Source organism: Ursus arctos, unplaced genomic scaffold (assembly GCF_023065955.2).
Source record: "Ursus arctos isolate Adak ecotype North America unplaced genomic scaffold, UrsArc2.0 scaffold_4, whole genome shotgun sequence".
In the NCBI taxonomy this organism is placed as follows: domain Eukaryota; kingdom Metazoa; phylum Chordata; class Mammalia; order Carnivora; family Ursidae; genus Ursus; species Ursus arctos.
The window spans coordinates 56,622,484-56,648,051 of record NW_026623056.1 but is presented as its reverse complement, the minus strand read 5'-3'; the positions used below and the strand labels follow the sequence as shown (position 1 = coordinate 56,648,051).

At 35.7% G+C, this 25,568-nt stretch overlaps 1 protein-coding gene and 1 long non-coding RNA gene across 3 annotated transcripts in view; one reads left to right on the top strand and one right to left on the bottom strand.

The window, feature by feature from the left end:
- Positions 1 to 18,923, bottom strand: part of LOC130542676 (uncharacterized) — a 54,821-nt gene extending 35,898 nt beyond the window's left edge. The window contains exon 1 of the long non-coding RNA XR_008957377.1: positions 18,720 to 18,923. This is a non-coding gene — a long non-coding RNA (uncharacterized LOC130542676). The remainder of the gene's footprint in view (positions 1 to 18,719) is intronic.
- The window catches only part of ZNF654 (zinc finger protein 654), an 84,258-nt gene extending 61,778 nt beyond the window's left edge, over positions 1 to 22,480 (top strand). The window contains exons 5-9 of one of the 2 annotated variants that reach the window (XM_026490634.4): positions 2,441 to 2,643; positions 3,294 to 3,433; positions 12,780 to 12,921; positions 16,425 to 18,771; positions 19,363 to 22,480. In XM_026490634.4, coding sequence (XP_026346419.1) covers positions 2,441 to 2,643; positions 3,294 to 3,433; positions 12,780 to 12,921; positions 16,425 to 18,771; positions 19,363 to 19,370 — 2,840 coding nt within the window. In that variant the 3' untranslated portion in view covers positions 19,371 to 22,480. Of the gene's footprint in view, positions 1 to 2,440; positions 2,644 to 3,293; positions 3,434 to 12,779; positions 12,922 to 16,424 lie in introns of both variants that reach the window. The other variant, XM_026490591.4, reaches the window with a different exon arrangement.
- Positions 22,481 to 25,568: the final 3,088 nt, after the last annotated feature.

Sequence of the window (25,568 nt, the reverse complement as noted above, 5' to 3'; positions counted from 1 at the left end):
AAGAATGACTTTTGACACCAGACTAGGTACATTTATATCCAGTAATTTCCCATTTATTCTAATGGGAATTCAGAGTGTGAACACTTTTACTATCCAGATGTTACTTACAGAAAGTTTGTTTTCGCCATTTGTTATATTTTAAAAATCTATTTAAGTAGGAACAAACTTAAAAAAACACCCTGCTTAAGCACATGGACTCTCCCTTATACAGGAAACTCTGTGAAGGCTGGAACTCTGCCAGTTTTTATCACCACTGCTGCATATCCTATACCCAGCCCAGGGCCTGGGACAGAGTAGGTGCTCAGTATAAGTATTTGTTAACTGAATGAATGACCACATGATGAATGTGTTAAGTGAATGAGTGACTAGTTGAAGGAATAAGTAAATTTCAATTCCAAATACTCTGGAGCAGTATTTCCCAAACTTCATCCATTAATAGATGTTCCCCTTAATGCCCTTCGTACTTCTTTGACATCACCTCCTCTTCAACCTAGATCCACAGTGTTTCCTGTGGGCCAAAATTTCCTTTTGAGGCAAAAGGCTCTGTCAGTTACTTCTAGTTAATTCTTTTTAAAAATGTTTGCCATATTAATCCTGAGCCCCAGAACATTTTCGATCACCAAACTTAGAATGTAAACTCAGCAGTAGTATAAGCAAAAAAGTATGGAAAACATTTGAAACCATGGAGAGCCCATGAAGTGCAATTATAAGATGGCCAGAGGGAAGAGACAAGACTTCCTAGCCTTGGAACCATTTAGACCTTGGTCTGGTGAGGATACTTCACACCACATATTATGCTGAGCAGGTTAGGATCTTTCCATTTGTCTCAAGTCAAGGGTTGGGGGTGGGCTTTGAGTAGAACTGAGTGGAGAAGGGGCTATGCTTCTCCAGCTTAAGAGCAAGCCATCCCCAGATACAAATGTGGAGGACTGTGACAGAGATGTGAGAGAAGATGAAGAAAGACAGAAGACCAGGAGAAGTAGTAAAAAGTGGTGGGATGAGAAGGCTACAGTATATATCACAGTGGTTTAGTGGTAAATACCCAGGGGATACAAAGGAGACTGGAACTTGATGTGAGGGCTTCAGAAAGGAATAAAAAACTGAAGAGGGAGGAAGTTGGAACTGAAGAGAAAGAGTTAGATCACTGAGGAAAAGTATTAAGAGTCCAGATAGGGAAGGCAAGGGTGACAAACTGAAGAAAACTATGAGGAAACTGGGGAATGTGGCCAGAGCAGACAGGAGTGAGACAAAGAGTTTCAAAAGGAGTGAGAACAGGAGAAGAAAGTTTGGACTTTTAGGGGAGCTTTGAGGCTTCTCTGACTAGGAGCTAGAACAGATCTGTTGTTGGTTGGTATGAGGGCTGATGGCATTTCTCTCTCTCTCTTTCTCTCTCTCGTCCTTATGTACATACTCCTTTCATACTTCCACTAGCATACCTCACTTTGGGAAAAGCTGCTCTAGAGTCTGATGAATATGGATGACTCTCCTCTAGTTGGTGACTTCTAGGGTAAAGACCAGTCTGAAGTTTATCTTTGCATTAACTACACAAATCACTGTCTGCTTATCATATACAGTACACAGAACTTCAAGGCAAATGTTGAAGCCCAAATAAAACATCACTCATAGGCATTTTAGGAGCTACTGATTAAACATACACAACTTAAACACTTTGGATTTGAAATATGGGTCCCTGTTCCTGTTCTACCACTTACTCTTAAGTCCTTGGGCAAGTCATTTGACCTCTCTGAGACTCAGTTTTGTGATCTGTGAAAGAAGTACTATGATACCTGTCATAGGTTGTTGTTAGGTCTAAATAAACTTATGTAGATAAAAAGTATGTATCTGTTTTTAAGCTGTGTAAAAGCAAGTATTAATTAGTAATTATTCTTAGTGACATATGAGCATATATTAATAAGCAATCCTATTTGGCACTACTTCCAACTTAATTTTTTGTTAAAAAGTTATAAAATATATTACGTTTTCACTAACTCAAATTACTTTTCTCTATAATTAATCTACATCAATGTGGTTTTAATGATAAATTCAGAGTCAGCCTTTTTATCTTATTGTAATGAAATATTGGGCAGTAAAAAAATAAAGTATATAATAGACTAGAAATTCCAGACCCCATGTTATCTGAAACATTTTAACATATTAGTGAACTGAAAAGAGAGTATTTCATTTTATTTCCTTTTTAAATTTTTTCACTTTTTAGACTGAAAAGAAATCAATAGTTCTTGAGCACTGTTTTGGTGATGCTCTTATTTCCATTTTTCCAATCATGTAACTGAATATTCTTTTCACAAATAAACTCCTACTAAGGAAAATGCTATTTAATTAAATAGCTACTTAATCTACTTAGATACCACATTAGTGGTGAAGTTTCAAACAACTTTGAGAATCTTAAGAGTAATAAGAGTCTGTTTTCTTTTTAATATAGTGAACAAATATTTAAGTTCTGAAAATCCACTGTTCTTTGAACTACGTGCCAGATACCTAATTGCTTGTGAACGCATACCTGAAGCAATGGCTCTTATTAAATCTTGTATAAATCACCCAGAAATCAGCAAAGACTTGTACTTCCATCAAGCGCTCTTCACATGTCTGTTTATGTCACCTGTAGAAGATCAGCTATTCCGGGAGGTATTGTTTGACATTATGTTTACCTATTACTATTTTAACCTTACCAAAAGTTTTAAAAAAGTAGCCCATTCTTGTTAAATTCCTTTTACAGTAACACCAAAGGTCTTAAGATTACATTGTCTAGATGTGTTCTCATTGGCACCATTCTTTAAGCTCCTGTTGAATTAGACAATCTGATATTAACAAATGATGAAATTAACAAAACATTCATCAATAAGCATTATTCATGTTGAGCTTCTTGTGACAGATAAGAGGTAAATAAAAACTGAGAAGCATTTTAAATAAGATTTCAAGGAATTATTCAGCACTTTTTAAAATACATTTTTATAAAGTATTTTACCTTTTAAATAAAATACTAAGAAATTAAATGCTCATGTTTGTTACTTTTTTTTTTTTTTTAAAGATGAAACAGTCTTTTCCTAATAATAGAACCTATTTATAAATTGTGGACATTAATGAGATTAAAAGTAGTCATAAAAGTGTAGGTTCTATATAGTGAAACTATGAAAATATTTCTGTGTAATTCATCATCTTTGTAGAAGAAAACCAGACATCTAATTTTTTCCTGAGTTTTAACTCCACACATTTAATGCAATTAGCTTTTTAGATATTTTTAATGATAAGAACTGATTTTTCTTTTCCTTTTATAGCATTTATTGAAAACTGATTGTAAGAGTGGAATTGATATCATCTGTAACACTGAAAAAGAAGGCAAGACTATGTTAGCCCTGCAACTATGTGAATCCTTTCTTATTCCACAGCTCCAGAATGGAGATATGTACTGTATCTGGTAAGTTTTCCCAGTACAGAAACTGAAATGATAAGATGGGGGAACTGAAGGAGAAATGGTTAGCAGAGTCTGGACTTTGTTTTTCAGAAAGTTATATGAAAATGTTAAGTTGCTTTTAAAAAAATTATTGTGCAAGAAACAACAGTAAGTTGTAATACCTAAAAAAGACAATGACCATGTACCAGTAATTGACAGTGTAAATGTTTAAAGTATGTATTATAAAAGGTGGAGTGTTCATTTTTTTGTTAGTTTTTTAAGACTTTATTTTTTAGAGCCATTTTAGGCTTACAGCAAGATTGAGGGGGAAGTACAGACATTTCCCATTATATCCCCATCCCCATACATGCATAGCTTCCCCCAGTATCAACATTACTCAAAAACAAAACAAAAAACATTACTCACCAGAATGGTGCTTTTTTTTTTTTTAAACCACGGATGAACCTACAGTGGTATATCATAACCACCCGAAGTCCATAGTTTATCTTAGGATTCACCATTGGTGTTATATAATCTATGGGTTTGGATAAATGTATAATGAATTGCATCATTGTAATATCATATGGAGTATTTTCACTACCCCAGAAGTCCTCTGTATTCCACCTATTCGTTTCTTATCTCCCTCTCCCCTCCCTCACCTCTGGAAACCACTGATCTTTTTACTACTGTCATTGTTTTGCCTTTTCCACAGTAGCATATAGTTGGAATTATACAGTATATAGCCTTTTCAGATTGGCTTTTTTCACTTAGTAATATGCATTTAAGGTTCCACCATGTCTTTTCATAGCTTGATAGCTAATTTCTTTTTAGTGCTGAGTAATATTCCATTGTCTGGATGTATGACAGTTTATTTATACATTCAACTACTGAAGGACATCTTGGTTGCTTCCAAGTTTTGGCAACTACAAATAAAGCTGCTATAAACATCCTTGTTCAGGTTTTTGTGTGGACATAAGTTTTCAAATCCTTTGGGGTAAATACCAAGGAGCATGATTACTGAAATGTAAGAATAGGTTTAGTTTTATAAGAAACTGCCCTACTTGTCTTCCAAAGTGGCTGTACTGTTTTGTATTCCCACCAGCATGTATGAGAGTTCCTGTTGTTCATCCTCACCAGCATTTGCTGTTGTCAGTGTTCCAGAATTTGGCCATTCTAGTAGGTGTGTAGTGGTATCCTGTTTTAATTTGCATTTCCCTGATGACGTATGATGTGGAGCATCTTTTCATATGCTTGTTTTTTATTATCTATGTATCTTCTTTGGTGAGGTGTTGGTTAAGATTTTTGGCCCATTTTAAATCAGATTATTAGTTTTCTTTTTGTTGAGTTTTGAAAGGTCTTTGTGTATTATGGATAGCCCTTTATCAGATTCTGTGTCTTTTACAAATATTTTCTCCCAGTCTATGGTTTGTCTTTTAATTCTCTTGATACTGTCTTTCACAGAGCAGAGTTTTTAATTTTTGAACAAAGTCTAGCTTATCAGTTATTTCTTTCATGGATCATGACTATGGTTGTTTTAAAAAGGCATCACCATACCCAGGGTCATCTAGGTGTTCTCCTATGTTATCTTCTAGGAGTTTTATAGTTTTGCATTTTATGTTTAGGTCTGTGATCCATTTTGAGTTAATCTTTGTGAAAGGTATAAAGTGTGTCTAGACTCAATTTTTTTTTTTTTTTGCATGTGGAAGTCCAGTTGTCCAGCACTGTTTGTTGATGAGACTGTGTTCATTGTATTATCTTTGCTCCTTTATCAAAGATCAGTTGACTATATTTATGTGGGTCTATTTCTGGGCTCTCTGTTCTGTTCTCTTGATATATTTGTCTTTTCTTTCACCAATACAACATTTTCTTTATAAATACATCTCAAAGTGGGGTATCATCAGTCCTCCAACTTTGTTCTTCAATATTCTATTGGCTATTTTGGGTCTTTTGCCTCAATATAAACCTTAGAATCAATTTGTTGATATCCATAAAATAACTTCCTGGGATTTTGATTGAGATTGCATTGAATTTGTAGATCAAGTTGGGAAGAACTGACATCATGACAACATTGAGTTTTCCTATTCATGGGAACATGGAATATCTCTTCATTTATTTAGTTTTTTTTATTTCATTCATTAGTTTTGTAGTTTTCATCTAACAGCCCTGAGATCATGACCTGAGCCAAAATCAAGAATCAGACCCTTACTGAGGCACCCCACCTATAGGCATTTTTTAATCAATACTTCCGAATTGGAAATTCTGAAATACTTATTTTGCACAAACATCCTTTTTAATAGATAAGCTTAACATTAGTGGCAAGTTTTGATAGAGTAGAAAGCCTTCACTATATATTGTCTATATTTAAAGTTTATTCTTCTAAAGAGAGAAATTCCAGGACTCATGTCACTGAATATAAGAAATTTAAGAAATAAACTGCTAGCTTATTTAAACTGTTTAACCTGGTGGTTCCAGCTTGTTAACTTAAAGTTATATATTGGTTTGAGAGTGATTGTGATAAAAATTATCCAGAAGAGTGAGTCAAGAGATATTTAGACTTTAAAAGGATACCACACTCCTAAAACCAGCAATTTTTATCTTTTAGGATTCAGTCAAATTTAAATACATGTTTTACATTATATGCATCAGTCTAGTTTATTTCTTGTAATAGTTTTTGGAAACTATCACCATAACAGGGTTTATTTCACAGAGGAACTTACGTAGTGACCCACAGCCACCAAGCACCATAAGCATAAGACATTTCAGTCACCAATGCTTGTTCATATATCTTCTCTCTGCTGTCCTGATAGCCATACTCTCCACCTCAAGAAAATTGTCATTTTCATAACTAGTTCCCAGACTATACACTAGCATACTTTAGTACTCTTCTACCCCATCCATCGCTCCTCAACCCCACCATATACACACACAATTATAAATTGGTACATGCATTAAGCAATCTTAAGGAATTTATAATCTGTCATTCTAGTATCAAGTAGCTCTTTAAAAACTTCAGTAAGCATAAAGTCACACAGAGGGCTTGTTATTTAATGCAGGTTTTCATGCCTACTCTCAGAGCTTTTAATTGCGTATTTCTGGGTAAGGAACTATACTTTTTTATCTTTCCTCTTTGACATTTTAATTATTATGTGTAGTGGTGTGGACCTCCTTGGGTTCATCTTGTTTCAAACTCTCTGTGCCTCCTGAACCTGGATGTTGTCAGCTATTATTGCCTCATGTAAGTTTTCTGCCCCTTTCACTCCTCCTTCTCGGACCTCTATAATGTAAATGTGTGTTTGCTTGGTGTTATCTAAGACATCCCTTAACCCATCCTCGTTTTTTAAAATTCTTTTCTCTTTTTGCTCTTCAGCTTGGGTGCTTTCCATTATCCTGTCTTTCAGGCTGCTGATCTCTTCTGCATTCACTAATCTGCTGATTCCCGCTAGTGTATTTTTCACTTTAGTTTTTGCACTTTTCAACTCTGATTGGTTTTTATATTTTCTATTTCTTTGATGAAGTTCTCACTGAGTTCATCCACTCTTCTCTCCAGTCTGGTGAGCATATTTATGACCATTTCTTTGAACTCTTTATCAGGTGGATCACTTTTCTGTTTCATTTAGCTCTTTTTCTGAGGTTTTTTTCTTATTCTTTCATTTGGAGCATATTCCTCTGTCTCCTCATTTGCTTCACTTTGTTTTTGTTTCTGTGAATTAGGTGGAACAGCTACTTGTACACTTGAAGGAATGATCTTGTGTACGGTCATCTCCTGTGTAGATTGTGTGTGCCTGGTGACTTTGGCAAGCTAGCTAGAGCTGTGGCTGGCCCGCTGTGTACTGGGGCCATGCTGTTGGGAAGGCCAGAGCTGAAGTGCATGTGGGCTGGGGTGGTGCTGGGGTTCTCTGCACCGCAGGTACACTGGCAGAACAGCTGAAGCTGAAGTGGGTGCAGGATGGTCCCAGGGCTCTCCTGTGTTGAGGGTGACAGCAGATGATAAAGTGGGTACAGGCTGGGGTGTCCTGGGATACTCTGTGTAGGGGGTTGCCCTCATGGGGCAGCCAGAGCAGAAGCAAGTGTGGACTACAGTGCCCTGGGATGCTCTGCTCCAGGTGTGCCCTGGCAGGTTGTCTGGAGCTGAAGTAGTGTGGGCCTGGAGTATTTCAGGGTGCTTTGTGCCTGTGTTAACCTTGTCAAGTAGTCTAGAGCTATAGTGAACACTGACTACAGGTGTCCTGGTGGGCACTATACTAGGGCTGCCAGTGGGACAGTTGCAGCTGGTATGGGTAGAGGACCAGGGCTTACTGAGGCAGCAGGGTGCCCAGACTATGCTTCTATCCATACTGTCAAGGTGGATGGGGAATGTAAACTGTGGTGCTTGACAGCTTCACTGACTTAGAGAGAGTTCCAGCAGTCTCCCTGACGTTTGGCAGAGTTCTAGGGCTAGATCCCTTACATTCTAGTTGCCCTTTTAAACTGCAGCTTTCTGTGTGTGTGTGTGTGTGTGTGTGTGTGTGCGCGCGCTCGCGCGTGCGCTTCTCAGGACAGATGAATCTGCTCACAGACCCTCAGTACTACCCCTCCCCACTGCAGTGCCAGCGTTGGGAGTGGGGGTTCCCCTGTTACCGTGTCTCCATCTTTCTTGCTGTTCTCTATGTGGTCTCCCTATCTTTTGTTTGCAGAAGTTGTTCAGTCAGTCCTCAGTTCTTCAGGAGGAATTGCTCTATAAATGAGTATAGATTTGGTGTGTCCCTGGAGAAGCTGAGTTCAGGGTCTCCCTATGTCGCCATCTTGGACCTAAATTCTTAAATATTTAAAACAATAGCTTGATGGATTTAATGATACTCATTTAATATTTTTATTTTATAGATTAAAATTTTCAGACTCAGAGATACAAATAGCTAATTAGTAGCAGAGCTGGGTCTAGAAACTACTGGCCTTATCTTCTAGAGGAGTATACTTTTAGTTAAATTATTGCAAATTTGTGTTAAAAAGTTTACCATGTAAATTGGAATTTCAAATAGAGGGGATCAAGAGACAGTGGTAAGACATACAATTTTAAATAGTTTTTAAAGTATTATCATGTCTTTCTTTTTTTTTTTTTTTTTAGAGAGGGGGAGGTGGGGGGCAGAGGGAGAGGGAGAGAGAGACTCTCAAGCAGACTCCATGCCAACCCATGGCTCAGTCTCACAACCCTGAGATCATGACTTGGGCCGAAATCAAGAGTCGGGCGCTTAACCGACTGAGCCACCCAGGTGCCCCTAAGGTATTATCATTTCTTGATATGTAGTTATTCTGAAACAGAATATAGTCATAACTATTATAGTAGATCTTTTCCTGTGGGGAAAGGAGGAAAGGAATGTTCTGACTTTGGCTATATTAAGCTATTTAAACAGGATATCTTTAGCCTTTTCATTTTAATATACTCATAAGTATATTGGAATCTCAAGTATAAACAAAGAAACAAAAAGACCAAGAAGATATTTTATTTTCTTCTTTTGGCTAACCATTTTACTCTCTAGGGAGGGACCTTAAAAACAGAAGAGTGCCTGTCTTTCCTGCCCCCAGCCACTGGCACCCTCTAAGAATAGAAGCTGGGTATGCAACTCCCAGCTGCCTAACTGTTCCTTTATCTTTCCTTCTGAGTAGGCGGAGTTCTGATTGCCTGCTCTCTTATTTCTTCTACCTCTCCTCTATATTTCTGAATTGCTGGGGTCCTTTTTTCTTGCTTCTAAAGATTGATTTTCACCGTAATTGAAGAGCAGGATTCTTTCCAGTCTCTAGGGTCTGTGTCGTCTGTTTAATTTTGGCCTTCCCTATGAACAAGCTTAACCTTATCTCCCCTTTCTGTGGACAGAACCTGATCCACAGTTCAGTTTTGCTCTATCTGAAGCCAGTGGATCAAGTTACCAACCCCATTTCTCTCACTATTGCTAATAACAAATACTAGTAATAATAACAGCAGCTACTAATATCTACTGAGTGCTTTCTGTAGGCTATATTTTGTATATGCCTTCTTTTATTATTCCAATAATCTTATGGGGTAGATACTGTTAAGCCTAAGCCATGAAACTAGAAAATAATGAAGCCAGGATTCATATCCAGGCAGCCTGACTCACAGCCTCTACTATTAAATACTACTTACTGTATATAGGTCAAATATATATTTAAAAAATCTATGTTGTAAGGGTGGCTGCAGATCTTGTTATAGCCTGCATTCTCTGCAACTTGTTGATGATTTTATTAGTAGTTAGTTACCTGGGAAATGTGTTTATATACCATATAGGTACTGTGTTTTCTAAAGGACCCTCTGTTTGAAAAGAAAATGTAAACTTCATAAACAGTGTTTGCTAATAAGCAAAGAAGACTATCATTTGTTTTCAGGGTATTTTGTTTTCCTTCAAAATCCATTGTATAAGTAAAACCTGAGAACCCTTTTGTAAATTCAGTCAAAAATAGAGCTTCATAACCATATCCTGAGATTTCTGCTTTGCTTTCTAGAAAGCTTAAATCCATATTGGTAGCCCTTTCCTGGCAAATTTATGAGGATCTTGAGATTACATTTTGTTCACCAGGTTTCATCTTGATTTAACAGAGACAAAGGGAAATAAGATCTCTCTCTTCAAAAAATAAAAAATAATAATAATACTGTATCCTAAGGATGTCTATTAGGAGTCTCAAATTATTCTTTGGAGCAAGTTGGAGAATATATACATTTCTAATATGTTAAACACTCATCTGTATAAAATTGAATGCAATGGAATAACCTCCCATAACTTCCAACTACCATTTTTTTTCTCTTTAAATCTGTTGCAGAGATATGGTATGTCTTCCTAAACAGTTAATCTTCTTGCCTTCTACCTCATCCCTTTGTTCATAAAATACCCCTTAGAATGTCTAAGTTTCCCTTAATACATTCCCCTAATGTCTAAGTTTCCCTTAATACATTTCTTCAAGAGACTCCTTCTAAATGCTCTTAGCATTTAGGGATACATTTTTTTTTTTTTTACCAGTTTATTAACTACCAAATATTTATTGAATAAATCTCACTGCTTGGTACTATTAAGACTATAAAGATAAGGAAAGAATATAGGAAATCAGTGATTTATTAAACATTGGTATATACTAGATATTTCACCTAGGTGTTTTTACTTACCTTTGTCAATTCTTTTTATGTGTAAGAAAACTGTGGATAAAAGAGATAAAAGCCACATAGGTAGTAACAAAATGGGGTTGGGATTTATACTAGTCAATGTGCAAGTGATAGCATCCTATGTCTAATTAGTTTAGGGAAAAGGTATTGTACATGGAAAAAATACTGGGGTATGACCAAAAAAGGGGGGGCAGAGATATAATAGGTCCCCAAATAAAACTGCTACCAGGGACACTGATTTCTCTTTTCTGCCAGTTTACTTCATTCTTTCCTGTTGTAGACTGGAAAGAATGTCAACAGTCTCCAGCCTTCATAGTTTAGAGTTGACAACATTCCAGGGACTCTGACTGGCCTAACTGGGGTCAGTTGCCTACCCTTAATTTAATATCTTAAGGATGGTGAGGAGGTTCACAGAGGAAACATGGCCACTGGGGTTCCAACCTTGTGTAGTTAGGGCTACTTCACAGAGAAAGGTGGCTCACTGTGAACTGGGTAATATCACACCAGTGTATAATGTCTTATTGAGAGTCTCTTATTCCCAGTCACATGTTCTTGCCACTACTATATAATGTGTCATTGAGATTTACAATGTAGTAATAGTTAGGGGAACAGGACCTACAGAATATCAACAAGGAAACATATGAAAGGCATGAAATCAACCAGAGGGATAAGATCTGTTCTGAAGTAGTTGTCACTTTAGTGTGGGGGTATTTATGAAGGCATTCAGGAAGAAGTTACTTGATATTGGACTTTGAAGATAAGCTTATCTTAGAAATGAGGTACTTTCCAAGTACAGTAAATTAGCATAAACAAAATGAGAATCAACAAAGCACATTAACTAATTAACCTCGAAGAGTACACAGGATTAAAATCCTATCCTTCTGACCCCAAAACCCATATTTTTGTTGCTATTAATACTACATGACATATGGGATACACTGAATGAAATGATTTGAAAGTCTGGGAACAGATCAGTTTAGCAACCCCTGTAGAAGTACATATGTAAGATTAGAGCACCTAAGGTGGTAGCACTGAGAAAGCCTGGTATGGTTGTGAGCAAAAATGTAATTGAAATACATAGGCTATGGGAAATAAACAGATTAGAACCAAACAGGTTTGAGGAATGTTTAGTGTCATTGACTGACCTAGGAAAAGATAATCAGTTTTGCGGGAGTATTACTCGTTCTAAGTGGGTTCTGGTGATAGCAATCTAAATTGAAATACCCAGGCATGGAAATTGGGAAAGAAGTCAGAGCTAGAGATTTGGGAACAAGGAGTGTAACCTGGTGAGCTTTTTTATGTATGCAAAATAGAGTTGTGACTGTAACTTATGAATACCCAGAAGGAAATGGAAGTAGAATTTTGGTTTTATTTCTTCTCTGCTGCTTGCTATCATTTTTTCTTTTGTGTTTTCTGTATTGTCTAAGTAGACTGTGTGGCACCTTCATGATAGTAGTCATGCTGTCCTTAGACTTAATAGCTGTATGTGTTGGGCTCAAAGTATATCCTCAGTAAATTACTTTAAAAAAATTTTATCAATTATTTGAATAGTTTTTAGATTATGATGCTTTATGTCACTTGACACATTTTAAAGAGTTACAATTTGTGATTTCTAAATATATCAGTTCTATCTTATGATTTCCTTTGTCTCAAAACCCCCTGCACCCACCTTGTCTGTCTAATAACATTGGCTGTGTTTTAGAAAAGAATCTACCTGTGAAATACTTTAAATGGTCCATAGCTTGTCTGTTTAAAAGTATTCCATCTTAATGGATAAGCAGATGATCTTAAACATAAAATTTCAGAATCTGTACTATAATATCTTACACTTTTAACCTATAGTACTTTGGGTTTCTTTGCAGAAAGTGTACAAAACTGATTTCTAAATTTACAAGTAGGTATTAAGGACCAAAGTTTATTTTTTTAAAGTAGTATCATTAATATTGATACATAGGGATTAGAATTTGTTATGTACTAGAGGTGCTTAGGTTTGTCAGCATATGATTGGAACTCATTCCTTACCACTGTAAGATTCTGATCTCTCTTTTCCCCCCAGCTTCTCTTAGTCCCACACAGCAGAAGTAGCTCAGAGGTTAACGTAATATCCATTAATGCCCACTTTGTATACACCCCAGCCAGGGTACTTAGAGAATCAGTAAAAGAGAGCTAATATCTGTATTTGAATAAACTGTATTTTTGATATTTCTCTTTTTTTCTCATTTACAGGGAGTTGATTTTCATATGGAGTAAACTTCAGCTTAAGTCTAATCCTTCAAAACAAGTTTTTGTAGATCAATGCTACCAGCTTTTAAGAACAGCAACTAATGTGAGAGTCATATTTCCTTTCATGAAAATCATTAAAGATGAGGTAAATAGGATACCTTTGTCCCTCAATTTTAAATTAAGTTTAAATGATACTTCACCAAAACGTGAATCTTTTATGATAAAATTTATTTGAAGGGAAGGAGGATTTTAAGGCCACATTCTCCATATATTATGTTTGTAGAATCTTAAGTTATTTGCAAATGAATTTTGTATATCTATAGGTAATACCTGCTCACTTTTACAGAAAAATATAGTTCATAGTTTTAAGTCTGGTATTCAGGTAAAAAGGAACAATGAATTTTGAAGCATTTTTGAAACCTGACAAATTTTTAGAGTATTTAAAGTAATAGTGAAATCCATTACCTGTTTTTAAAAATAGTTTTGAAGTAAGGTCTTCATGGGTCACTTAAAAGTGGGTACAGTTGCACATGACTCTTACATTGACATGAAATGGGATCCTACAGATCCTTTAATTTTTTCACCCTCAAATATTAACAGAACTTTGAATACAAAGGTAAGAAAGATAAAGCTATCCTACATTTTAGGTAGTTCCATTTAGCTGAATCTTTATATGGGTTACTTTTAAATATACAGGAGGCATCCATTAAATAATATATTTTAATTTTTCTTATATATTTATGCATTTATCACAGTATCTGTCACTCATTAGATATATGACCATGTAGTGATTATATCTCTATGATATAAAGTTAGCAGCATTGTACTCAGAGAATTTTATAAATTTCCTATTTATTTTACTAACTGCATTCATGGCTTCATTATTAAATAGTGAAATGTCATTCAGATGCATTGTCAAAGTTAACCTCTACGCACATCAAAAAGGGAAAAGAAACCAAACTATGCTATAGAATCCTTTTCAACATTTGAAGTGCATAGAATCACCTATAAAACTTAAAAAAAATAAAATGTATCCATATATGTTTTTTACATAGGATTCTTATTTGCACCACAAGTTGAAAGATTTTTTGTTATAGAAATTTTTCAATATAGGTGAAGGTCATCCAGTTATCATAAAGCTTTCTTATTTTCACATCTAGTCAACCTGAGAATATAAGAGGAAAAATACAAAGATGAAATAAATATTAAAAATGTGCTTAACTCTTTATACTCTGCTAAAAACATCTTTACTGATAGAATAGATCATTTATATGCCCAGGACTGTGAAAAGAGGCACAAACAATGCTGTGTGAGTTCAGAAGAATGAGACATTACAGATGGCATATCTGTAAAGGCTTCACAGAGGAAGATGCTTTCAGCTGGGTTTTGAATGATAGAGGAGGATAATACTAACATGTAGAGGATTTTGTGCTTTTCAGAGCATTTTTGCCTCATTGTATTACTTGTTTTTCTCACAACTCTCTATCGGCATTAATAGGGTAGGAGGAATGTGGGGAGGTGTGTGGGAGATGAGGCTAATCAGAGAGACTGCAGGAAGTTGTGGAGTGGGGGGTGGTTGTTGGAAATCCTTCAGGGCCTTGCATGCTGCACTGAAAATTAGAGCTTCAGCCTATAAATATACTAGAATTGTTGAAGGATTTCAGGTAAGGAAGTAGCCTGTTACATTTTGTGACGATCTTAAAATTTTCAGATTTGGGCAACTGGGTACATGATAATTTCGTGAGTTAAGACAGAGGATGTAGATAGAACTTAGGAGAAAGAGAAGGAATTCTGTTCTTGAAGCAGTGAATTTTGAATTCACTATCTGGAAAATCTAGATGGAAATATCTAATTATAACAGATAATCAGAAATAAGAAATTTGAATTCAGAAAAGGATTCCAAGCTGAAATGATGGATTTACAGGAGGAAGCTAAAGTCAATAGAATAGACCTGCTCCCATTCACATTTGCAAACATTTATTCAAAGGTCACTATATGCCGACTTCTATGCTAATGATAGGAGGATACAAAAAATGAGATACTGTCTTTGTGATTTAAAAATTCAAAGTCAGGGGGTAGGGTATACACAGTTACAAAACAATTATGTATGTGGTTTTTATAAATAAGTATAACTATTCTCAGTGGAAAGAATAGAGAATGTTTAACTCTGCCCCAGGGCTGGGGCCAGAATGAATGGGGAGAAAAACTTTCAGGGTAAAACTGATTCTTAGCAGGGGCGCCTGGGTGGCACAGCGGTTAAGCGTTTGCCTTCGGCTCAGGGCGTGATCCCCGCGTTATGGGATCGAGCCCCACATCAGGCTCCTCCGTTATGAGCCTGCTTCTTCCTCTCCTACTCGCCCTGCTTGTGTTTCCTCTCTCGCTGACTGTCTCTATCTCTGTCAAATAAATAAATAAAATCTTTAAAAAAAAAAAAAACTGATTCTTAGCAAATGAATAAGAAATAGGAATTTACTAGCTAGATAAAGTGGGATTATGATATGCAAAATTAAGGTCTGCTTGTAGAACTGTAAGTAATTAAATAGGGTTACACAGTGTGTAAGAGACGATGAAGACATGAGGCTGGCAAGGTAGTGTTCCTCCCTGTCATCTATAGTATACCAGATGCAGGCAGTACACACGCACGCGCACACACACACACACACACGCACACACACTTTTAAAGACATTATTATTGTGTCTTTTTCTATTCAAACAAGCATTTATATCATTCCAAATCTGTTTATTATTTGAGTTAAGGTGGGTGGACAGTAAATTCCCAAGTGCAGTTATCTCTGAGTCATCAGAAAAAGTTTCAAAGCTTGAATAATTTTCAGATAATTTTCAAGTAGGTTCATTATTCTGATTTTTATTAGATTTGGAAAGATTGTAATTGCCCTCTTCATGTGGGCCACACTTTTCCTCTTACTTGGATAAATAATATTACTTAATAAGTAATATTTTTAGTGCAGATTTATGAGTTTCTGTAAGCAGTTTTTTAAAAAAATATAGTTCTTTTTTTAACATTGATAAATGTTAAAATTGATAAATGCTTTAAATATATTTAACCTTCTGCCTCAGAATGTAAGATTGGTACCTAAAATAAATTGGGCTGGATTTGTAAGAAACCTTAATCACCATAAGTTATGAGGCATTTTGTATTATGGTTAGTAGGAATTTTCAAATTTGAAAATTAAATGAATTGGAAGCTAAAATGTTGTCTCTTCCAGATTATTCTCAAGTTAAAAAAGAAAGATTTACTTATATATTAAAAAAGAGTTAAACAAGGCTACCTGTTGAGGAAAACCGCACATCTGAAATACTATGTCTATTCAGCTTTCATTTCAGAGTTGTATTTCATTTATTTATTTATTTTTTAAAGATTTTATTTATTTATTTATCAGAGAGAGAGAGAAAGAGAGCACAAGCAGGAGGAGAGCAGCAGGCAGGGGGAGAAGCAGGCTCTCCCCGCTGAGCAAGGAGTCTGATGTGGGGCTCGATCCCAGCACCCTAAGAATATGACCTGAGGCAAAGGCAGATGCTTAACCGACTAAGCCACCCAGACATCCCAGAGAGTTGTATTTTAAAATGATAAAAGTATATTAGTTTTTTTTACAAAGGTATTTAGTAGTAATATTTTTCCTTTTCCAGGTTGAAGAAGATGGCCTACAAATTTGTGTTGAAATATGTGGTTGTGCTCTACAGCTAGATCTTCATGATGATCCCAAAACTAAATGTTTAATTTATAAAACAATTGCACATTTTTTGCCAAATGATTTGGAGATCCTCAGGATTTGTGCACTCTCAATATTTTTTCTTGAGCGCTCCTTGGAAGCTTATCATACTGTTGAAGAGCTTTACAAACGTCCAGATGAGGAATATAACGAAGGCACAAGCAGTGTTCAAAATCGTGTTCGTTTTGAATTACTTCCAATTTTGAAAAAGGGATTGTTTTTTGATCCCGAATTCTGGAACTTCGTAATGATTAAGAAAAACTGTGTAGCATTATTGAGTGATAAATCAGCAGTTAGATTTCTAAATGAAAGTACACTGGAAAATTCTATAGGTAATCTAAAAAAGGCAGTGGAACAGCGAGGTTTAGATGAAGGGCTGGACTCTCTTACAGACCAGAGCACTGGAGAGCTTGATCCTGATGATGTATCTAGAGTGCAACCTAAGGGTCACATTAATACAAAGAAAAATCTTATGGCTCTTAATGTTTCCAAAGTAGATCACAACGTCCCAAGGCACCGGTGTATGTTATGTAACAAGGAATTTCTAGGTGGTCACATCGTAAGGCATGCCCAGGCTCATCAGAAAAAGGGTAGTTTTTCATGTGTAATATGTGGTAGGAAATTTAGAAACAGAGGACTTATGCAGAAGCATTTAAAGAATCATGTTAAGAAAATACAAAGACAGCAAATTGCTGCAGCTCAACAGGAGGATCAGGAAATCCCTGCTTTGGAAGAAATAAATTGTTCTGATACTTTCATTTCATTTGAAAATGGAAATTCTGGTAATAAAGATTTGGCAATAGAGACAATTACTGCTTCCAGTGATGAAAACAAAGAAGTCATCCCTGCACATGTGGCTGAATTCATTGAAATTCCTGTAAGTGTATCAGAAGATGTTATCGAAAACATGATTGAAAATGGAAGTCCTGATACTTCTTTAAATAATGTCTCAGAGCCTTTGCCTGTATGTGAGGATGACTATGAGGAGGAAGAGGATGAAGAAGGTGATTACGAAGACGATGATTATGACCTGAATCAAGAAACTTCAGTACTTCATAAAATCAATGGAACTGTGTGCCATCCAAAAGACATATATGCCACAGATCAAGAAGGAAACTTTAAGTGTCCTGCTCTTGGTTGTGTCAGAATATTTAAAAGAATTGGATTTCTAAATAAACACGCTAGGACTGTACATCCAACTGACTTAAACGTGCGGCAAACAGTCATGAAGTGGAGCAAAGGAAAATGCAAATTCTGTCAACGGCAATTTGAAGATTCCCAACATTTTATAGATCACCTTAATAGACACAGCTATCCAAATGTGTACTTTTGTTTGCATTTTAATTGCAATGAGTCGTTTAAGTTGCCCTTCCAGCTTGCTCAGCACACAAAAAGTCACAGGATATTTCAAGCTCAGTGTAGTTTTCCAGAATGCCACGAGCTTTTTGAAGATCTTCCTCTGCTATATGAACATGAGGCTCAGCACTATTTAAGTAAAACACCAGAATCATCTGCACAACCAAGTGAAACAATTCTTTGGGATGTTCTTACGGACTCAAATCCTAATCATCAGGAAAAAGACTCATCTAGTAATGAGAAACAAACTATTAGTCTGCCAGTTTCTACTAGCAAATCAAGGAAAGATTCCACAGAACCAAAGACATGTACAGAAAGTATGGAAAAGAAAACAGATGGTTTAGTTCAGAATGGAAATGAACATTCTGATGACACTGTTTCTGATATAAGCTTGACAGACCAAAAGATGCCTGACATAGAGCCAAATTCTGAAAATAATTGTAGTGTTAGTGATTTAGTCAATGGACACAGTGGAACAGAGCAGACACCGTTAGTTTCGTCAGATCCTGCTTTGAAAGTTGATACAAATAGAATCAGGACAGAAAACGGTTCTGTTTTACCCAGTGTTGTACCACAAGAACATAATACCCTGCCAGTATCTCAGGCACCTTCCAAACCAAATCTGACGAGTGAACATACTTCATATGGCTTAATTTTAACAAAGCCATATGTCAGACCACTGCCTCCCAGTTACCTTGATGAACGGTACCTTAGTATGCCAAAACGCAGAAAATTTCTGACTGACAGAGTAGATGCCTGTTCTGATCAAGATAACGTTTGTAAAAAATCCATGAAAAGATTAAGATGTGGCAAATGCCTGACCACCTACTGTAATGCAGAAGCACTTGAGGCTCACCTTGCACAAAAGAAATGTCAGACACTCTTTGGATTTGATTCAGATGATGAAAGTAAGTCTTCTATCTTCTCAATAGGTGTATCTGTAGAAATAGAAAATGCCATAGATCTTTATGAGGTTAAGAAAGTTAACATTTGTATAGCACAGATAATAAAGCACCACCCCATACATTATTTCTTTTAATCCATATAGACGCTATTAGGTGATGTTACTACTCCTGTTTTATAGATCAAACTGATATTTCACAAGTTAAGTAATTTGCATAGGTATAGCCTATGAACTTGTGGAAGTCAGAACTTGGACACGGTTTTTCATACTCTTTGATCATACTCATTCACTGTGTCTGAGGCATTTCTTCATCCCAAATTTCATGTAATAAAAGGTTTAAAAACAAAGTAATTGTGATGGACATGTTTTTCATTTGCATCCCAGAATACAAACCAAGTGAAGTTGAGCTGCTTTTACAGAAACAGAAGTGAAAAAGAACCAGAAAATAATTGAAAGACAAAATTGAGCAAAAGAAGATCTTGCCTTTCTACTAATATCAATATTTTTTGAATGAGTAAGAGTATAAACAGGAATCTGACTTAGAATTCCAGTTGAACTATAAAATTTGAATTAACAGACATGTTCTGTTTTACAGGTGCCTGATAAAAATGTTTCAGAAAGATCTGTCGATCAAGCAGTAGTGTGAAAAAAGCACTGCAAGAAATTGCATCATCAGTTTGCTATTTTCCTGATGGCCTTAATTTTCAAGCGGTCTTGGATTACTAAAGATAAAGACAAAGCACATTTTCTAGAATGAACTCAGAGAGGAGATGTGCTGGTTTAGACTCCAAAAGGGTTATTACAGAACTCCCAAAGTACCAGTTATCCAGAAAACCACATTTTTTAAAAAGCTGATGACTATGAATGCAGCATGTTCAGTTTCACCTATGTGAGAAACATGTTCAGGCAACTAGTCAGAAAGAAAAACCAGCTATGGCCTTACAGAAAGGGAAAAGTTAATCCATTATAAAAAAGGGGGGGGTTGGTTTACAATAAACAACTTAAAGTATTCTACAAATGAGATTTGTTTTCTTGTCATGCATAATCAGATTATGTCCTCCCTTCTCTTCAAACATGGTTTAAAGAACTATTGGTATTTGGTTTATTATAATTTAGAAACTGATACATGAAAATAAAACTTGATTTATCACCATGCTATCCATAAAAGATTGTAACTTGTTTCCAAGATGATTGATTAGACAGGACAGAGTTCAATGAATGTTATGCCAGCACTGAAAATTAAAAAACAAAAGGAAACAAAACAACACTTTGCTAATAAGCTCTTAATAGAACCTTCCACTTTCCATTTTTGTAATACCAATGGTATTTAAAGGCAGCAGTGTCAAATAGAAGTAGTACCATCAGTAACTTTGGGGAGAGATGGGAGGAATCTAAGACCATAAAGGCTATCTAATTGAAGGAAAACACTGAATTGCAAATAACTCAATGTGAATAATGAATAATGGTATAAGCACACTGGGATATTTCTATTTGTATATAGAGTAGTGTTAGGACATTGCTTGATGATTCATAGTAAGGTCCTTTTAGACATTAATGTGAGTTATCTAAGTACAGTCCTATAAAAATAACTGGCTGTAAAAAAATATGTCAGCTAAAATCAGGTCAAGAATTCATTGGTTTTATTCAGTTAGGAGAGTTAATTCTAAAATAAGCCATACTACTCACGCTTTCTTATTTATTAGTGATGAATTTGGTCTGAATAGTAATTTTTATATATAAAAGGAAATATTTACACAAAAATTTGCACAGCAGGAACACAGTTAAGATATATTGATGCTTTAAATTCCTTGATGACCAGTAATTTTCCTAAGGAAGATTTTAACTTACTAGGCAAATGAATTGTTAAAACCCAAAATGTTTTTTAAAATACCCTCTCAGATATGTTCCACTTGTACATTCTCTAAAAGAGGAAGCTTAAAGACCTTCTTTTACCTGTTAGTGTGTTAATCTATAGCAGGGATAAAATGAACAAAAATGCAAAGGCAAATTCTTAAAAAATGGAGCTACTAATGTACCATTGTCAACCAAATATTCCAGTTATTCCAACTGATACATTTTTGTTCAAAGCAGATAATCCTACTGGATTCTACGATTACAAAATTTTGGATATTAAGCTTCTTGAATGCAGTCACTACGGAAGGGAACATTTCTTCCAAGGTAGCATCCAGACCTTATTAAATCAGGATTTCTAAGTCATGAAAGATCTCCAAAAAAAAAAATTGCCCAATTTTATTAGTTTATTTATTCATTCACTACTATGCAATTGATAGTCACGAGTCCATTTCCATCAGATTAAGGTTTTTGTTTTGTTTGTGTAGCCTACATTAGGCTGTGGAATTTACATTTAAATAACATAAGTAAACACAACTCAGTCAGCTTTTTAAATCCATTAGGGTCAACTCAAAAAACAAACAAAAAAACCATTTTCTGTACGTCCCGATACTGAAAATATAATACTTGAGTTCTTTTCAGTTCAGTATAAAATACATCATGTAATGAAGAGTGTTTGGAAACTAGTTCATTTGGACAATGAAGTTTTTTTGAAATATAATTTCTGCTTTGTACATTTTCCAGAAGTTTAAAATTACAGCTTAACATTTTATCACATTTTTTAACTTTTTATTTTTATAAGTTGTATCTCTTGACAAATCCATGTCTGCAAATTATTTTCATTCATTCTGCAGTTCATACCAAGATGTTTTAAACATAATCCACTTGTTAATTTTGTCTTTAATTTGAGGTTTTATTTCTACTTTTGTGTTGCTAGGGGAAAACTGTTTCTGAAACACTTAGATCAAATCGGTTTATATATAATTAAATCAAGGTATGTTTTATAAAAATTTATTTGGCCATGCTGTTCTAAACCTCTATATACTTCTCAAATAATTGCTATTGAAAGTATGTGTACATTTCATTATTTATGTCTTATAAAACATAAGCTGACATCACTTTGCTTTTGTGGGGTGCATAAACTTCCAACAGTTCTAATTTGGGAGTCAGAAGAAAAGGAAGCTTTCTTATTCCTCAGATTCTTCTCTTTTACTTTCTATTCCTTCTATTTTGAGGATGTGCTTATCTTACATGGACCAACTTTCATTTTTTTTAATAAAAATTTCGTCAAAATATTAACTATAAACTTTCTGCTGTTTCAGTAAGGTCAAGAAAATAGCAAATCTGAATTTTTGCTGCTCAGATATTACAGAAAAGAGGGATCTCCGTGGACAAGGACACTGGTACTTTGGGCTTTAGCCATATTCATTTTTTTAAACCACCGATTATATAATGAGTAGATAACTTATAACATTGAACTTGTGATTCTTTTCAAATCACACTTGAAGGTTCAGCCGTACTCCTTTCATGTTTGGTTTAAACTGTTGTATGGATGAAAAACCTAAAAGGGATGATAGTGTTTATCTTTTAATTTATTTGGTACTGTAAAACACCTTTTCAGAATGCCTAAATGCTGCATATGCATTTTGGAATTGTTAATATGTGAAAGATATTACAGATTCAGCAAGAAAGGAAATTTGTGCTTCCTTGTTGAACATTAAATTATTTTACTTTGCATTTTATAAGAGTACAAATTAAAACTGAGCCATTGAACTGCAATAATTCAACAATAGCGTCTCATTTCAAGAAATTTTTTGTACTGTACATAGACTTGTTCAATAAAACATTGTCCTTGTTGGTAATGAAGTGTTCAGTTTTATGTAGCACACTGCTTCAAAAGGAATTAGGCTTAAGGTATGTAGTTAATAATTTCTATTATGTCTCTTAAGAGAATGAATTATTTCAGTTAATATTACCATATTCAGATTATTAATTTTTTAAAACATTTTAAAATAGAAAAATCTAGTTTACATAAAACATTTAGACATTATTTTAACTAACGTCCACATTACAGGAATTACAACTTGACAGAATACTGGTATTAAAGTTATTTTGGGTACCCTCTGCAAACTTAGTAGGTACACAAATACCAGAAGTCTCTAAATGAAAGACAGTGGATGGATTTATCTCTGTTGGTAAATTTTCAAAGATGAAGAGCATCTGGTGGAACTCAAAATAAAAACAAACACTGGGAAGTCATTTTGAAATAAGGTGTAAATATTGATGAAGATGACTTCCTATAAAGCATTTCAGTGGGAAAACATGTAAACCAATTAATCTGTAGCTAAAAGTGAGGTCCTTGGGCATGAGGGCTCCTACTTTTTTGGTTGACAAAGGAAAACCCCCTACACCTTTTGCTATAATTTGCAACTAGAAAAAAAAGAGGGCTGAAGTAGAAAAAGACCCTGTTTGATGCGATGATAGCAATGCAAATGAAAGGACGGTGCTATGTGCAGTGATTTGCACATACTGCAAACATGCTTTGAAAAATACTGAGAAAGTTAACTGAAGCATTCTAGAGCTGAGATCTGGAATTCTCAGTCTATACTTTTGGTCAGATGATTTTAAACTATTAAATGTATTGAGGTATTTAGATAAAGGTATTAGAGTTATCTAGACTTTTCATTTTTCTTTTCTGAGACTTGAGGAATTCTGGAAATCAATAAAATATTACTAAGTATGCTTCCAAGATAAACAAATGAGGTTGCTTTTCAGAGCTTAATATGAATTCCATACTGGTTTCAAGAATCAACTAATAAAAGGGTCAGAAGTTTTGGCTATATATGAAGATGTGAAATGGAGCAGCAATCCAATATTACATGGAGTTAAAACTAAAAGTGGGAGAGAGGTTCATGCCTTATTTATGAGTGCTACACACTGGAGAAGAAATGTCTCTTGTTTTACTAAATTACTATGTATAGCTAATTTATATATGTGACCCCTAATTGTTAAAACAACTCAAAGACAGATATGAACACTGCGTTTTAGAAACCAAGGCTCAAAAACATTAAATAACTTGACTGAAGTCACACAGGAGAGGTGGGATTGAAAAATCAGATGTGTCCTCCTAAAACCATAATGCCATGCAGTTTTCATTCTGCCATGCAGGTTTCCCTGCAAATACAGAGCATGAGTGGCTCTAATATATCCAAACAGAGATTCAGACTTGCCGGGCGATTAGTGATTTCAGAGACAAAGGATGAAATCTGGTAGGAGTAGGTGACTGATGTTTCATTTTCTTCTATTACCAGTGATTCTTACAGTGTGGTCCCTGGAGCAGCAAAATTGACATCACGTAAGAACTTAGAAATGCTAAATTTTGGGGGGTGCCTGGGTGGCTCAGTCAGTTAAGCGTCTGTGTCTGCCTCAGGTCATGATCCTAAGGTCCTGGGACAGAGCCCCGTGTTCTTAGGCTCCCTGCTCAGAGGAGTCTGCTTCTCCCTCTCCCTCTGCCCTTCCCTGCCACTCCTGCTCTCGCTCTTGCTTGCTCTGTCTCTCAAGTAAATAAATAAAAGCAAGAGGCAAGTTTAAGGAACAAACAGCATGGGGCCCAGTCAAATAGCACTGTGACTAGTCTGGAGTAAGAGACTGAGAAAATAACAAATGAAGACAGGTAAAAGAGACAAAGTCGTCACGATGGCCTTCAGGGCTCTAGATCTGCAATATCCAATACGGTAGCCACTGGCCACATATGGCTATTAAAATTTAACTAAAATTCAAATAAAACTTAAAATTTGGTTCCTTGGTCGTACTAGCCACATTACAGCTGCTCAACAGCTACATGTGGCTGATGGTTACTGTACTGAACAACACAGATACGGAACATTTTCATGATCTCAAAGTACTTTTGGACAGGTGGTTCTGTATCAGTGGTTCTAAATTGGGGGTGATTTTGTCCCCCAGGGACATTTGGCAAATTGGGAGATATTTTTGGTAGCCACAACTTGGAGGAGGTGCTACTGGCATCTAGGGGGTAGAGGCAAGGGATGCTGTTAAACATCCTACAATGCATAGAGCAGCCCCCAAACAAGCCCCCAAACAAACCCTGCCCAAAATGTTAATAGTGCCTCGACTGAGAAACCCTGCTCTAGATCAATCCTGACTGCAGCTCTAACCTCACTGCCTCCTCCTTGAACAGGCTGCTCTGGCCTCCTTCCTACATGCCAAGCACTCTGCTTCTTCCTTGGAACCTCCACTGTTATTTCTTGCTACAACACTCTTCTGTGCTTCGCTCACTCTCCTCAGGTCTTTCTTTCAATATTACTTAGAGAAGTCTTTCTTGACAGTCTGTATAAAATAGCAACATCCACTCCATCCCTCTCCTTTTATTTTTCTCCATAGCATTTCCTGGCACAGTATATAGTTTCTCATATATTTGTCTATTTCATCTCACTAGACTGAAAACTCCAAAGAAATTGTATTTGTTCCCAACACAACAATGTCTGGCAAATAGGTGCTCAATAAATACTCCCCCCCCTCTTTGTAAATGAAGGAATGAATGAAAGAAAAGGTTGGGTATGCCTTCTATATAGTCCCACACCAGCATGGTGAGCACTTGCCAGCTCTTTACTTGCAGCACTCTCAAAACATCCTTGAAGGAGGGTCTGTGTCATTTCTCTGAATCTTCAATACCTAGCATAGGAGGCACTCATGAATACTTAATGAAAAATGAAGGATATTTATCTGTTGAATAAATGATACCCCAAATAACATCCACTGGCAAAGTAGTATAACCATGCTTTGAATGCCTACGCTACATTTACAGTTTATTTTATAACTGGTATTTAGCTGTGATAATTTTTAAAACGTTAAATTTGCTCACCTGCATCTGCAGACATGTATATTTCAGCTACAAAATGGCAATACCCTAATTAAATGTTAACAAATCTA